Raw genomic sequence first — 15,822 nt, 5'->3', positions numbered from 1 at the left:
ATTTTAATGTATTTAATAAATGCAACATGCAGATTACATGCAGTGTATACTGAGTATTTAAATTAAAATGTACATTTCATAAATACAGTTTCAAGAGAGACCGTCATTTGTGTAAACCCGCAGCGCAGCGGAGCCGCGGGGGCCGGGCGGGCCCGTGCCGGGGGGCGCTGTGCGGAACCGTCGGCCGCGGCTTCCTCCGACCGCGGGGCGGAAGGGGCGGAGCCTCCGCCGGACGCGGCACTACAGCGCCGCCCCGCGGCCCGGAGGTCTCGCCGCCGCCGCTCCCCGTGCGCTGCCGGGGGTGGACGCGGGGCCGCGCGGTGGGATCCCTGCGGAGGGCGGCGGGGTTCCCCTCCCGTGCAGTGATTCCCGTGCACGAGGCGGTGTCCTGCAGCCGCCCGTAGCGCGCCCATAGCTGTTAGCTGCTCGCGTCGGGGTCGTCGTTACGAAGGACGTTTCCCGTGAGCAATGGAGCTCCGACCTCAGAGCTCCATCGCAGCCGCCTCAGTCGGCGCTGCCGCTCCCTGCGGGAGCCACCGGGACGCACTGCAACGGAGACCGCCCGGGGCCGCCGGGCAGCGAGAGCCGCGTCCCCGCCGCGCTGCTCCTTCTGCTCTCTCTTCTCTGTACTCTCCCGGTATTTAACGCCTCATCGCTGCAAAGCGACCTCTGCCAGCGGATCGCCGAAGGAACCGTCAGCACTGGAGCGTTCCCATGCTTTGCATTGAGCAGCCCTGTCCTCGGTGCTACCGCTGTCGGCACAGAGCATCGCCAGCACACTTTTAAACCCCCGCTCAGGGGCAGAGTGCGCTGCTGACACCGCTGGCGCTGGATCTCAGACAGCGCTGCTTCTGCCGCAATTACAACGAAGCAGTGACTGCACGTCCCTCTCCTTTACCCATGACTAACAACGCGGTTGGTTTCCCAAACCCAGCGATGCTGGCGGGTGCTGCAGCGCGCTGACCTGCTGCACGGGCAAAGCCACTGAGCTGCTGCTGTGTTCTGTATTTATACCCGAGTAATCCCTCTACACACACGGTCTTCGGCCAAACTTTGGGCCCGTGGAGGTCAGCACGGCCCATTCTGATGCTCTGTGCCATCCCAAGCACGGCACCCGAGCACAGCTCTGAGCAGAAGGGCCCCCCCACCCCGAGGGAGCCCACAGATGGATCCCTTCACCACCACTGAGGGTCCCCCTGTGACACTCGGGGTGAAGTGCCCCCGTGTAACACCCCGCAAGACAGCACTTTACTCAAAATTAACTCATGTTTGAGAAGAACTTTATTTAAAATCAGAGATTATACAGACTTCCCCTCCCCCATCGATTACAAAATATGAGCTTCCAGGAATAAGGAATGTCGTTGTGTCGCACAGCCTGCTGCCGGGGCGTGGCCCGGACCACACAGGTTTACACCACTTCCAATGATTTCAGATGGAAATATGACAACCAGCAAAAAGCTAAAAGAATGGAATTCAGCTCTACAGGAACCTGTTTCTATTACTACTGATGTAACTGGATTTAAAGTGTCTTCTAAGAAACCTGAAAAAAAGAAATCTTCCTTTAGCAACTGCATGCAACAGCAGACCTAACTCAGACTGCTTTGTTTACCACAACAGACACCGGAGGCCGCCGCGCAGCCGAGGCCGTCAGCAATAAGGAATGATCAATAGCAGCACTTTCCATTGTGATTTAAGTTACATTCTTCTATCAGGTAAGGAGGGTTTGGTTTCTGTTTCTCAGCACTACAAAGAAGAAACTGCAATCATCCAGAGGGAGGCAGCCTAGCACTGGATCCACCGCTGGATGACATCAGGGTGAAAGCAGGATTTACCTTAAATACAATTGGAATATATATTGTGAGACACACTATACTCTGCCGATGCTGCACACAAAAGCAGAACTGCGGGTTGGAGGGGCAGGGTCCCCGCTACCTGCACAAGACATCCCTACCCCCACACGACGCTTTGGAAGTGAAACCCAGAACGCAGGGGGAGGTTCACAAGAAGCGGGTGCAGTGCCGCTGCAGCCCTCGGCCCGGAGCAGCCCCGCAGCGCGTGCCCCCACGGACCAACAGTCTGAGCGACCCCCGCACCGGGCCGCGCTGGGAAGAGCTGCTGTGCAGCCATGCTGGCCCCTGGGGAGGGGACACCCCCCGCTTCTATACAGACAGGCGTTCGTGTGGGTTAGGTCGGGAAGCGCAGGGTACGGTTTTCTGTCGCGATACATGCCCGAGCGCTAACGCGGCGCCACGTGCAGCAGCTCTGCCCCGCTGCGCGGCAGGAGCTCTGCTATGGAAATCCCGGCTGCCGACTTCAAACAGAACCGTCTCCGACGGGAACGGCGGCTCGCACGGACCTGAGGGCGGCGCTGACAGCGGTACCGACACTGCGCAGTCCGGCACGTCTACGTGAGCACGAAGGATACGTTGCTGAATAAGCAGGTCCACGATTGGGGCTCAACAACAGAACTTTATTGCTGTGTACATGTGGTGCTGCTAAAGGCACTGCGGCACGGGCTGGGACACTCGGAATGGCGGCGAAGGGCCTGGAATGCGCGGCGGGGCGGGGGCTCACATGCCCATGCGGATGCTCTGGATGATCTGGAAGATGGCTGCAAGAGAGGGGGGCGCTCAGCGGGGCCGAGGCGCGGGGCGGGGCGCGGGGCGCGGGGCTCACCTGATCCGCAGACCACGAAGATGAACAACGCCAGCAGCCACGGCCCGACCGACGCCTTCTCCTCCGGGGCCGTCCTCTGCGGGCACAGCATCGCGTCACGCGCCGCTCCGCGCGCCCCCCACCCGGCCCCGGCCCCGGCCCCGGCCCCGGCCCCGGCCCCGGCCCCACGCACCGAGGTCTTGGCGACGTTCCCGCGCTGCGTGATGTTCTTGCTGTGCTTCTCGTTGGCCATGCGGATGCGCTGCTTGGCCACCATGGTGCGGCCGCGCCGGGCCGGGACCGCTCCGCTCCGTTCGCTGCGCCGCGTCAGCACCGCGCGGCGCCGCCCGCCGGAAGCCGTCACCGCGGGCGCCGCCCGCCGCCAACCCGCGCCGCCCGCGGCTCAGCGCTTCCGGGGCGGCGGGCGGAAGCGGCCGCTCCGTGTCACGTGACCGGCGGCGCCACCCGCGCCGCGCGACGTGGAGCTCCCGGGGGCGGCCGCGCCAACGCTCACCCGGAAGCAGAAGCGCCGCCAAGATGGCGCCGCCCGCGCCGCTGCTGGCAGGTGGGCGCGGGGCGGGGATGGGGGGGTGGCTCCGGGAGCGGCCCCGGGCTCCGTTCTCCCGCCCGCCGGGCTGCAGTTCAGATACGGGTGATGGCGGCGAAACGTGGAGAGAACCGCTCTGCTGTGGGACGGAGCGTTGGCGGGGGCTCCCGGGGAGGCTGTGACTTCGGTCCCTGCAGAGCCCGGCCCGCCGCTGCCTCTCTCTCCCCGGGCCGTGTCCCCGTGCCCCTTCCCGCTGGCAGCGCCGGGCAGGCCGCTCTGCTGCTGGGCTGAGCCGTGGGGCGCTGCTCGGAGCGGTGCGGGCGGTGCCGTGGGCTCTGGGCGGCCTCGGTGCGGTGCTGCAGCAGATCAGATCTGCCCCCGCTTTAATCGTGCGGTTAGCTTGGATGAGGCCGGGTGTTTTTAACATGCCAAGTCCAGAACGTTCCTTATGAGCTTAGCTTTTTTGTTAATTCTAGAATACAAAAAGGGGAGAGATTTCGGCGATCACAAATGAGGCTAAAGTTTGGCTTGGGACACTTCTGAATCTGCAGTGGGTGTATGTTTGCTCTTTCAGTGAGGGGCTCCGAAGGACTCTACATGGTGAATGGGCCGCCCAGCTTCACGGAGAGCACGCTGTTCCGAAGGTACTGTGCTCTAACAGCTTTTGGCCTTTTGCACACCAGAAACCATTGGATGTTGTGAGCTGGAGGGAACCCCCAAGGATCATCATGCACGACTGGTTTCAGGTTTTCAGTTTTTTTTCTGGAAAGTAAATGCAGACTTTTGAATTGAAAAATGTGTAAGTAAGTGAGCTTCTTCATACCAATAGTTGTTCAGAAAACTGCTTTGGAAGGGTTTACCTTTGCCTAGCTCTGAATTGCCCATGTGATAATGACTGAACTGTTAGAATGGAGTAGTTCAGTTGGGAGGGACCAGCAGAGGTCGTGTGGCCTGGCCTTGCTGTTGTGCTTTCCATTACAAAGCATAATGCAGGAGTACAGGACGAAAATGGCTGTGTTGCGTTGTATTTTTTAAAATACTTTAACTTATGCAATGCTGATGTGCATTTCTTATTTCCTTAGGGACTCTGGAAAAAACTGCAAAGCTGTTGCTTTTAGCAAGGATGGATCCCTCTTTGCCTGGTGCAATGGAGAAAAGTTGGTGCATTTTATGACGCTAGTCAATCTGTATTAAGAAATTTTGCCATATTTGCTTTGTTTGTGTGAAGGCTGTTGAAGAAGTGGCTTTATTTTCTGAATATTAAATGAAACATGAAAAAACAGCAAGTATTTATAGTGCACACGTTCCCATGTAACCTGGATGTGCTTTATTTGTTTTGGATTTTGGAGTTTTTTTTTCCTATTTCCCTGTACAACAGTATTTTGTTCCCTGGGATTTGTCCAAGTAGCACAACCATTGCTGCTGTTTGTTTGTTTTTTTCTCCATGACAGTATATTCTGAGAGTCAGTGAGTGTGGAACTGCTGTTTAGCAGTGGAATATTTTTCAATGTACTACAAAGTAATTTGAAAATCTGCTATATCACATCTGAACTGTTAAGAAGTTCATAGGCTTTGAAGTGTGTGAGCACCTTACACACAAACACTGTGAGGTTGGTGGGTCCTTTTGAGATTGTCCCTCACATAAGAGCACATCACAGGGTTGCTGCTGTGAAGAGGTGATGAGAATTCTAAAATGGCAGTGCTGTTACTGACACGTTAGAAAAAAGCCTGCAGAAGTGCTACGTAATACCCCTTATCTCTGACTTTTAGGCCAGGTAACTTAGATGTAGAATTCAGTTCTTATCATCACTGCTATTTCTGCCCTTCCAAAATACCCAGACTCCTTATTTCATGGAATGCTTCATTTTTGACAACTAGAAAGATCTGTTTCCAGAAAATGTGAGTAGGGAAAATACAAGCGACCAGGTTGTATATCTGGTTACTCACTCTTCAAATAAGAATATTCCCAAAGGCATTTTTTCTATTCCTGCCACGCCTCTTCCTTCGTTTTTGAGGCAGAGCAGTTAGTGGCACAGTGAGGAGCTCCTCATGCAGCTTCTGAGGGTAATGCTGACTTGGATGCGTCTTGGTGCTTTTTTTTCCTTCCTTCTGTGTCAGACATTTAATAAGCGATGTTCAGAGATGCTGCTTGATCTTGCTAGTTCAACCACTTGACCTCTGCATTTTAGTGTCCATGTGTCCCTTCATCCACAGACCCCAGGTTCTGGTAGAAGACCTTTTAAAATATGCGTTCATCCCACACATTTTTATTCAGTTAGAAGATCTTTAGCCTTTTCTGTGGAAACATGAATGCAGTCTCTGTGGATGGAGTATACCTTGCCTCTGATTCAGAGTCAGAATGGTACAGATTGCAGTATGGGATCCACTTGCCCAGTGCTTTCATGGTGTCACTTTCTGTTTTGCTTGGGTGGTATTCCTTCAAAAATGTAGATGTATTCCTTCAAAACTGTAGTAAAGTAGGAGGATAAAATAGCTCTTCTAGTTTGGTACTGTTAGCCAAATTTGGAACAGGACTAAATACCAAAACAAGTTACCGTGGCAATTAATTCTTCTGAGAGTACTTCATTGAAATACTGCCTTTTGGTTCCAGGGTAAATATTGTTAATGTCAGCAGCGCAGAATTACTGCGGTCCTTTGATCTTCCTAAGGCAGTTTGTCTTGAATTCTCACCAAAGAATAACATTCTGGCAACGTGGCAGGCCTATACAGGTGAGTGCTACACAGGTGTGTAGAGTAAACTCATATTTGAATTTCATTTCATTAACTACTTGATTTGCCATTGTGGCATATTCACTGGCTGAAGGAGCAACATAGAAAACTTTCAGAGAAGTACCTGTTTATTGAAACGTATAGAGGAGGGAGGGGTGACAGCTTCTGAGAGCATCTGGTATTGATCATTGTCACAAACATAAATCAGTGTGCATGTATCAGCTATTTCTCTGTAAAGTAAATCAAATGTTTCCAACAAATGCTTCCTGATGTTAGTGCAAACAGCACTGGTAACATGCTGTTCGAGAAGCTTATAATCTTAAGACAAATTATCAGCCGTTACATCTCCCACTGGACACAAACAGCATCAACATTTGTTCTCTCTTCTAGCTCTGCGGGGTTTGTTCCTAATTCAGATAAGCCAGTCTTATCTAAGTTGCATATCTGACGTGGGTGGTGTAAATTTAAGTGCTCCCTTTAAGTGGAGGGGCTGGCTGTAGTTACCTACACCTGGGTGAGGGGTGTGGTCTGGCGTGGGTTACCTGGCATAATGCTGGCTGGTACTGGGAAGGGATCCATGCCAGCTGTGGGCTCCCAGAGATCTGTTAGGAGGTGTTTAAAAAGGCATCCTGGGATCAGTGGTAATAGTCTTGTGATAGAATGCCTGCACTTCTGAGTGTTAGTTCTTTCTGCAGAATGAAAGTCTGGAAGATACTGACAGGTAAAGCAATTAGCAGCCCTGAGCTTAGGGCAGCAGGAAGTGGGATGCTTCTTGTGAGAAGCTGGGTTGCTGGTAGTGTCACAAGATGAAACACCGTGATGAAGCAGGTTGAATCCCAGGAGACCACCACTTTAATACAGTGTTTTTGTTGCAGCTGCCAAAGATGGCTCAGCAGGTGCACCCAACCTACAACTTCATGATGTGAAAACTGGAAAATGTTTGAAATCTTTCATCCAGAAAAAGATGCAGAACTGGTAAGTAGTGTCTGTAGGTGTTAACTGCTTGCAAAATCCGATTCAGGCAAATAAATGCAACTTGTAGTGTTGTGCTGGCTTTCTGAAGGTGGCCTGCTATTAGCTGGAGGCAAGTAACTGCTTGTCAGTATTTCTTGCTGAGTTCCCATTGCTCATTTCTTAGTGTAAATCCACTGTCTTTTTGAGAGGGCAGTGAGACAGTGTTGTTTATCTGTCTGAAGTATGTTGTGTATTATGCTTGAACTTGTTTGGCTTTAGAAGTGGAGGAGAAAAATATCCAAGATTGCTACAGATGAGTATTGGTCACTTTAAAAAAAATAATTATTGCTTCCATGTAGGTGTCCCTGCTGGGCAGATGATGAAAGCATTTGTGCCCGGAATGTGAACAATGAAGTGCACTTCTTTGAAAACAACAACTTTAGTAAGCAAGTATTTCTATGAGTTTCACTGTGCTCTCTTTTTTTTCCCCTATTTTCTCATGTATTGCATTGGCTGCTTTTCATGTGGAACACTGCCTGCATTCCATTTTAGTTCTGGAAATTCAAAATTACTGTATTTTAATGAAGTAGGCTTTCTTTATTCTTTGTTTTTCTTTTCTTTAACTTACCTACTCAAAATGCATTTTCTAATAAAAAAGCCTGATCTACAGGAATGAAGGGAAGCTGCTGGGGAGCAGGATGGTCTGTGGGGCTTCTGTAATTGGTTGGTTTTTTTTAGTACACAATTCCTCTGAGAGGTAAAATAAAAAAAAAATATATATATATGATCTTGTAAGAGTTTCCTGAGAATTAGTCCTAGTGTTGCTAATGATGCTGAGTTTTCTGCTCTGAATTTGCCAGCGTGGAAGGATTTCAGAAAGGAGTCACAAGTGCTTTGTTTATTCACCACGACTGGCATACTTGGAGTAACCATTCCTGTATGAAAGTTCTTTCCATTTTTTTCTCAATAGGAAAAAATACCACAGAGCCTGGCATTCATTATACACAATGAGCTGGTTCCGTACTCATAGGATCTTTCATGTGCTGAACTTGCATGTTAATTGTTCTTTTCCCTCCTGTTCTCACTTCTGGCCTTTGTGCACAGAGATGAGACTGTTAAGAATGCTATGTTCCTGATGCAGTCTGTTTACAATATGGTATTATTTCAGCTATGACATTCTTTGCAATTTAGTGACAGAATCAGTAATAAACTCTCATTGCTGTGCCACCTTTGTGGGAGTTAGGAGTGGTGTTAGGTATTACTCTTACTCTAGCAGCTTGCAAAGTGCACCGCATAGCATAGATGTGTTTGCCATTCTGTTGTATGCTGGCTCTTCTTTAGTCCTCTTAAATGCAGGAGCAGTGTTGTTCTTTCTTCCCTGCTGCGCTGCCCAGACTTCCTTGCTGGAATCAGGTTATGAGTTGGTGTTGCTTCTTTACTTTTTGACAAGGTGTAATTCCTATGAGTTGTTATGTAAAGGACCAACGTTCAGCGCAGAACAGCCTTTGTGAAAGCCTCCTATGAGGAGTAGGCCAGTAAAGCTGCGAGTGGAGGATCCCTGACTGTGCAGTGGTGCGTGTTATCTGGACATGATGCTGCTTCCTATGAAGGCAACACAGATGAGATGAAGAATACTGTTTGCTTAAAACACAGACTGTATGCTAGTAGGGTTCAGAAGCTTGTTTGCTGTTTGAACTTGTAAATACTAGATTTCAAAGCTAGGCTTGGTTTGAGTTGTTTTTGTAACTAAAACTAGTCAGACTGCCAGTTTGGTGAAATGGGAAGGTAATGGTTGTTTGTCTTTATATGAAATCTTTATTATCCATGACACAGACACATGAGGAGATGTGTCTGAGTACTCCGGTTGCTGTTTAATGTCATCACATCTATAACTTCTTTTTTTTTACAGATATTATTGCAAATAAACTTCATTTGCAAAAGGTTAATGATTTTGTGTTGTCACCAGGAGCACAGCCAACCAAGGTACGTCTGGTGTGTATTTCCAATTTCTTTCATGGTTTTCTTCAAACGTTTCTGTTACTTTGGTATGGTGTACTGGTAGTGCATAGACCTCGTGCTGCCAAGGGTATAAGCTGCAACAAAATGTCACTGCCTTGTTTTAGGTTGCTGTGTATGTCCCGGGCAGTAAAGGTGCACCGTCGTTTGTTCGGCTCTATCAGTATCCCAACTTCGGTGGCCCTCAGTCTGCACTGGCCAATAAGAGTTTCTTTAAATCTGACAAGGTGACAATGCTGTGGAACAAGAAAGGTATAGCAGCTCTGTGTCTCATATTCCTCCCATTTGTGATCTAATCTTGGTGGGTTTTACATTTAATTTTCGTGTGTAGATAAATACTGAAGATAGTCATTGCTGCCAGTGCAATGTTAAGGTCGCAGTTCTGAATACTGTGCAGTGCTCACAACTTCTCCATGTTGACTTCTGTGATTTTTTCCCTCCTTTTTTTCATAATTTAGAGTATTCTATGAGTTAGAAAGTTTTGAAATTGAGTAGCAAATTCAAATTGATCTTTGTGTTCTGAAGTAATGCATTTAAGCTGTAAACATAAGTTTGTGCACTGATACAATCTTTTTACTCTGTAAAATTGTGGTTACACAGACAGACCACGATTGGGATGAGAGCTCTGCATGCTCTGCTGCTTGTGAGCAATGAGCTGTTGCAGAGTAATACTATTCCCCTCGACACGCACTCCTGTTTTACTTCAGCCCGTGATGTTTGGAGTACGGGGAAGGTATTATGTTGGCTCTGTGTGGGTCTCTCTGTGTCAGGTAGCATACAAAGCTGCTGCTGAGGCATTTAATTTTAATGATCAGAATGCCACGTTTCTGCCTTAGATGAAAAGCCTCAGACACTGTTGCTGCTACTGAACATCTTTTCATGTCTGAAGAAGCATGCTCATTTTCTCATAATTCATCATTGAGTGAATAGTTTGGTTATGCTGTCTTATCAGAAAGGAAGATATTAGTTTGGTCTGGGTGGATGTTCAGGAGGAGTTAGACTGAGAAGAGAATGATGACAGCACTGATATGCAAGCAGCTAATTGTAAAACTTGTCAGAGTAATTCCTCTTTGTGCACGGTGGTGAAATGCCGTGATATTCAGTAAGTGCTGTGCAGTAACACTGCGTGTGCTCTGTCAGCCACTGCTGTGCTCGTCATAGCGAGCACCGACGTGGACAAGACGGGCGCCTCGTACTACGGAGAGCAAACCCTGCACTACATCGCAGCCAACGGGGAAAGTGCCATCGTGCAGCTACGTGAGTGACTCCGGGGCGTTTCTGTTCTGTTGTAGCTCTCAGCAGTGGGAATTGCTGCTTCACCAGCTTTTACTAATTAAAACATGCAGATAATTTCCTTGGGAAGCTGCGTGGGAGCAGAACTGACTTAGCCAAGGGAAGATCTGGACAATGGAGCCAGTTTAATGTTTGGGAATCTGGAACGTTGCAGAATGGAATGTTCTAGGTCGGGTTTTAGACATGCAGTCAATCCTGTTACTCAAAGATTGGGCACAGAGTGAGAGCAGTTTTTTGGAAGTATGCTGGAAAACAAAGTTTCTGCATCTTGAGAGTAAAACAGAAGTAGTTCTGTGATTTATGTGAATATGATTGTGGTGGGCCCTGCGTACCTTCTACAAATTGCCATCGTTAATCCATTGCTTTTCCAAGCTCCTGGTGTTCTGACTCCCAGAATAGCTTCCAGCACTATTGGTTTTACACATACTCATGCAAACATGGGGTTTGTTTTTGTCCTCTCTCACTTTAAAATCTCTTACAAAATACTGCATGTGACCATGGTGCAAACATAACTTGAATCAATATAACTTGAATCAATACTTCTAGCTCTAAAAGCTGAGCTGTGAAGTATTTCTTGAGCAGAGACAGTTGTAGAAGGTCCTGAGATGACATATTTGAATAACAAGGAAAAATAAAAGGAATTTTTTTACTTGAAAAAGTATGTTTACTGTTGAAGTGCCAGTGCTGACCCTACAGAGGAAATTTGGAGAGGTTGCAGTTATTGTTACAAATCTTAATGAAAATTATGAGAATGTAATGTTATTTATTTCAACCACTAATGTTAGCAAAACTCATTTACAGCCAATAATTAAACTGTAGGATTTTAGCAAAGCACGAAGATAAGAATCGTTATTGAAAGCTTTTCAGTACAAGTGAAAATAGTATAATCTCATAACAATGGCTGCATGTTTTCCTTTTCCTTTAGCAAAAAATGGTCCTATTTATGATGTTGTTTGGAACCCCAATTCTGTCGAGTTTTGTGCTGTGTATGGTTTTATGCCTGCCAAAGCAACCATTTTTAATCTGAAATGTGACCCTGTGTTTGATTTTGGAACTGGTCCTCGCAATGCTGCCTACTACAGCCCCCACGGACACATCCTAGTACTGGCAGGATTTGGAAATCTCAGGGGACAGATGGAAGTATGGGACGTTAAAAACTACAAACTCATTTCCAAACCGGTAGCCTCCGATTCCACCTACTTTGCCTGGTGCCCTGACGGGGAGCACATTGTAACAGCCACGTGCGCTCCCCGGCTGCGAGTCAGTAATGGCTATAAGATATGGCACTACACTGGCTCTGTTTTACACAACTACGAAGTTCCATCAAATGAGGAAATGTGGCAAGTTTCCTGGCAGCCATTTTTGGATGGAGTGTTCCCAGTGAAAGCAGTGAAATACCAGGCAGTCCCGGGTGAGCTGCCGAGTGCTGAGCCCAAACCTGCACAGGCTTATAGACCTCCGGCCTTGAGAAACAAGCCTGTCACAAGTTCCAAGCTTGTAAGTAAATTGTTTCATGTGTGCTCTCAGTCGTTGTGTTCATTGTTTTGCTCTTCTTTGGAAGCTTGGCTCCAAATACATATATATTTTAATGAGAGACAGGGCTGTTACAGGGACGTTCTTGGAGGTTTTCTTGACAATCCTCTTTGACAGATACTTTGTTCCCTGTTTGAAAGCATTCATTCTAGGAAAGTAAATTTCTTGGGAGGGCGAGAGAAGAAAATAAAAGACTAAATGATCACCCTTTCCCATCCTCTGCAGAAAAACCTAACTAGCAACAACAAAATTAACCCAGCAACACAGTTTCCATTTCTTATCACGTAACTTTCTGTACTGTTACAGCACGAGGATGAGCCACCTCAGAATATGAAACCACAGTCAGGAACGAGTGAAAAGCCACTGTCCAAAACAGCTCTGAAAAATCAGAAGAAACATGAAGCAAAGAGAGCTGCTAAACAGGTACAAAAGCTATTCTTTCAAGGACAATGTTAGACCAGTTTTCACTGATCAGTCTCAGAGCAGTGATATTGGTTGCACTGAAGCCATCTGCTGATTTTTTGTGAGCACTCTTCTGGGGAGGGTGGTCTGTTTAAATTAGGCTAAGACAGATGTGAAAGGATGACTTAATGACAGCTGTAGTTAGTTGCTGTAAATGTGAACTGAAACGAATGTTAACATTACATAATTGTGCCTTTTCACCTTCTGACAGTCCACAAGGTTATTCCAGACTGGGGTGAGAGATGAGAGTGGCCTTGCTCTGCAGGTCAGGGCCACGGCGGGTCACCAGGGCACACCAGAGAGCACACTGTTCTTCTGTTTCACCTCTCTGTTTGCTGTTCTGCAGCAGATAAAAGTCACCTGCAATTCTTATACAGAGTTCTGAATTAATGTGAGAGGTTGAGGTTTTTATGTTTCTTAGCACTTTTAAGCTCTACCTTTAGATTTAATGACCCAGCAGTCTATAAATGGTTTGTCACATCATCCTTACTGATGTTTTCCCACGCTATGTATGGTTGTCTTCAGGATGTAGAAGTTAAACAGAAAACTGTGTGAGAGACGTTCCAAGAAGAGCCATTACCTCTATAATATATAGCACAAAACATCACAGCAAATCACTGACAAATTTTGGAGAAATGATTGAAAAGATCTGTCAGGTCCATTATAATCTGTAGCTAGTGTGATCCATTTTATTTTTTTTTTTAAACTGACTTTCAGGAGGCCAGAGCTGATGGCAGTCAGGAATCCACACAGTCCTCAGCATCACAGAATACACCACGAAGTGCTGTGCCTGTCATGACATCAGGAGATCCTGAAGTTGACAAGAAAATAAAGAATTTAAAAAAAGTAAGGGGGATTTTATTTTATTTTATGAACAACATATTACTGAAGAGATGGTCTTTAAGATCTTGTCTGATTGTCGTGTGACTTGAGCTCAGTAGGGTGGTATTTACATAGATATGGCAAAGTTCTGAATTTGTCAACCAACTTCCTTTTCTTTTCCATCTTGCAAAATAGTAGAAGTCATCATTTACCATGTCTCCTAAAGGTCTTGTCTGCCTAGACAGTAAAGAAGCTGCTCAAAAGTGCATGGAAGAGCATTCCAGGATGCTGTTATGATTACTGTTGCATGTTCTGCAGAGTCCTCACAACTGAGAGAAAAGAGTACGGCTTAACTGCGCTTATTCTTACGAGTCACTGATATGAGGTTCCTGTTCTTGGTCTGCTTTCACCAGCCCCAAATGGAGCCTGCTTTGACTCTGAGCAAGACAAATCCTCTTCTGCCTGTAATCTCTATGGGTTTTTTGTCTTGTCCTTGAGAAGAAGAGAGCATGCTTCTGAGTCTTGTTAAATCTTGAATCTGAGAAGGGAACTATGCCATGTGGTTTTGAATTTCTTCCCTAAGTTCTGAATGGTTTGCGTGCAGTGTTTACTCCACTCTTGGAAATTCTCAAACTTAACTGATTTCAGATGGGAAGTTGATCTGTTTAGACTGGAGAATCTTCTCCGTTCCTGTGAAATCTGTCAGAGGCGTTTTCCTCTTGGCTGCCTCCTGCTTTTCATGTTCTGATGGATGTCTCAGGTCTTCTAAGGAGAATGTGTGGTGAAGAAGGATAGTGATAATGGAGGAGTTGTTTCTGAAAGTGGTACATGGTGTTTTTCAGAAACAAATATTTCTGTTCTTTAAGTTGTCTTGTTCTTGGGAAAAAAAATTGCTTATTTGTGGGGTATTGTGGACTGAGGATCTGGAGATGCTTGAAGGGAAGTGTCCATACTGAGACCAAGCTCCTGTTCAGTAGCAATTGGCAGTGCAGGAACTCGTCTGACTGTGTTGTTCTGGTTTTGGCTTACCTATGTACTTTTTATTTTTTATTTTTACAGAAACTAAAGGCAATTGAGCAGCTGAAAGAGCAGGCAGCTGCTGGCAAACAACTAGAGAAAAATCAGGTACTGTTAAGATTTGAATAATTCACTTGGGTTTTTTTTACCCCTGTATTTGCTACATAGTTCTTTGTGATGATAGCACTTAAATTTTGTAAGATTTTGCCCTGTTGCGTCCTTTCAAATTCAATATCAGAGGCACAGATTTCCCAGCAGCAAGCATTCAGCAGAAGGCACAGAGCATACCTGCTGTTCATTTAGTTGAGTTCCCTACCTCTGCTTCTGACCACTCCTCACCCCCCAGTGAGGTGAATTCCCTATGTTCATCGTGTGGCTGTCTGTGTTGTAGCTACTACTTCTGTGTGTTATATAAAATACAATGCAAACACTGACGAAGAGTGCTAATACAGTGGCAAAACAAGTGTTTGTTTACAAGGCTGTACCTTGGCCTTACAATGACCTTGTCCGAAAAAAATGTGGAGTTGCTGAAGCTTGTGGTGTCTGAGTTCTTGTCCTTTAAACAACTGAAAAAGGAGCTGGTCCACAGGAAGAACATGTGAAGTGAAATCCTGCATCTTCAGAAAGAAAATACATAGGGTTTTGTGTGTATGCACACACTGCTCTGTTTGTGGTGAGGCTGTTTGCTCCTGAGCATAATACGAGCCTCGTTTGTTGCGTTTCCTCCCATTCTTTGGGAGTTAATCTGTACAGCTGTGTTGTGCAGTGCAATGTATGAGAAAGTCAGCTTTGCATTCCCAACTGGGCATCAGCTACAAAGAGAGCTGGTAGATGTACTGTGCTATGACTTGCCATGATAACCAAGCCAGATAAATTAAGACATACTTTGCCTGGACCTGCAGGGCTTGAAGACTCCTCTTTACATACTGTTCTGCCTTTGAGATTTACCAAATAATCATGCAAAGTCTGTATCAGGCTTTTCAGAGCAGCAAGATAGTGAAGCAGTTGTCCTTTTCGTGGGTAGCTTTCCAAGCAGGCTCCCGGAGCAGGGCTGGAGCACCTGCTGGGGGCTGCCCGAGCTCAGGGGTGTGCTGACGGGTGGGAGGGAGCGCAGTACTGTCACAGAACTGCTGTTCTGGTTTCCTGTATGAGCTACAGCTGTCGGCCTTGTGCTTTTTGTTCTAGCTGGAGAAGATTCAGAAGGAAAGCGCTCTGCTCCAGGAGCTGGAGGACTTGGAACTGGGTCTGTGAAACTTCATGGAAACCCAGGGTGCCCTTAACACAAGTTCATCCACATGTATTAACTTGAACACCTCAAAGAGTTTCCACATTGAGTGAAGATCTGCAGGTGTCCGGCTGCTGCACGTTGGTGTTTCTGCCAGCTTTGTGAGGGCTTTGTGTGCTAAGGTGCGGCTGCCAGCGCTGGGGGGTGGTGGGATGCCCACAGCTTTGTTCTGCTCAAGGAGAGGTGTTCTTCGTCGTTGGATGTCGATACGAATAAAGAGCATTTAATAGAAAAAGCGGTTCTGTTTTCGTGTTATGGGGCAGATTTTATGATCTGACGGTTGCTGTCAGGAGTACCGTGTGGCTCCCGTTACCCCATGTCCCCTCAGTGCTACTTCAAGGCACAGCTCGCGGTCACGTTCGGTAACGGCTCGCGGTTCCACGAGGGGGAGGGCTTCAAACGCCGAATTTGGAGCAAAATCGCGGTCCGGTTCGAGGAGGAGCGCGCTGACCCGGTCCCCCACACCCCCCACGCCGCGTGAGGGCAGCGCTCCGCCGGCGGGGCGGGG

The 15,822-nt window shown here is 47.3% G+C and overlaps 2 protein-coding genes across 2 annotated transcripts in view; one reads left to right on the top strand and one right to left on the bottom strand.

Moving 5' to 3' along the window:
- Positions 1-2,451: 2,451 nt before the first annotated feature.
- SERP1 (stress associated endoplasmic reticulum protein 1) overlaps positions 2,452-15,822 on the bottom strand; it is a 312,396-nt gene continuing 299,025 nt past the window's right edge. The window contains exons 2-4 of the mRNA XM_065748300.1: positions 2,849-2,968; positions 2,677-2,752; positions 2,452-2,611 (exon numbers count right to left, since the gene is read on the bottom strand). Of these exons, the coding sequence (XP_065604372.1) occupies positions 2,571-2,611; positions 2,677-2,752; positions 2,849-2,932 (201 nt within the window). The 5' untranslated portion in view covers positions 2,933-2,968 and the 3' untranslated portion in view covers positions 2,452-2,570. The remainder of the gene's footprint in view (positions 2,612-2,676; positions 2,753-2,848; positions 2,969-15,822) is intronic.
- On the top strand, positions 3,179-15,319 carry EIF2A (eukaryotic translation initiation factor 2A). The gene is made up of 14 exons (XM_065748276.1): positions 3,179-3,220; positions 3,777-3,846; positions 4,285-4,359; positions 5,814-5,932; positions 6,808-6,907; positions 7,246-7,328; positions 8,796-8,869; positions 9,010-9,154; positions 10,043-10,159; positions 11,121-11,692; positions 12,035-12,151; positions 12,908-13,036; positions 14,072-14,137; positions 15,215-15,319. The coding sequence occupies exons 1-14, from the start codon at positions 3,193-3,195 to the stop codon at positions 15,278-15,280; spliced, it is 1,761 nt and encodes a 586-aa protein (XP_065604348.1). The 5' UTR covers positions 3,179-3,192; the 3' UTR covers positions 15,281-15,319.

The sequence above is a fragment of the Cyrtonyx montezumae genome, unplaced genomic scaffold (assembly GCF_038088225.1).
Source record: "Cyrtonyx montezumae isolate F1298 unplaced genomic scaffold, pur_monq_1.0 scaffold_5, whole genome shotgun sequence".
NCBI lineage: Eukaryota > Metazoa > Chordata > Aves > Galliformes > Odontophoridae > Cyrtonyx > Cyrtonyx montezumae.
Note: the sequence above shows the minus strand (reverse complement) of the source record. Positions and strands in the feature narration are given on the sequence as shown.

What these genes read in the sequence shown, in the direction of transcription:
- EIF2A (XM_065748276.1), top strand. Translation starts at nt 3,193, where the DNA reads ATGGCGCCGCCCGCGCCGCTGCTGGCAG. An exon ending in GAGAGCACGCTGTTCCGAAG is followed by an intron (nt 3,847 to 4,284) that starts GTACTGTGCTCT and finishes TTATTTCCTTAG; the next exon opens with GGACTCTGGAAAAAACTGCA. An exon ending in AACAACTAGAGAAAAATCAG is followed by an intron (nt 14,138 to 15,214) that starts GTACTGTTAAGA and finishes TTTTTGTTCTAG; the next exon opens with CTGGAGAAGATTCAGAAGGA.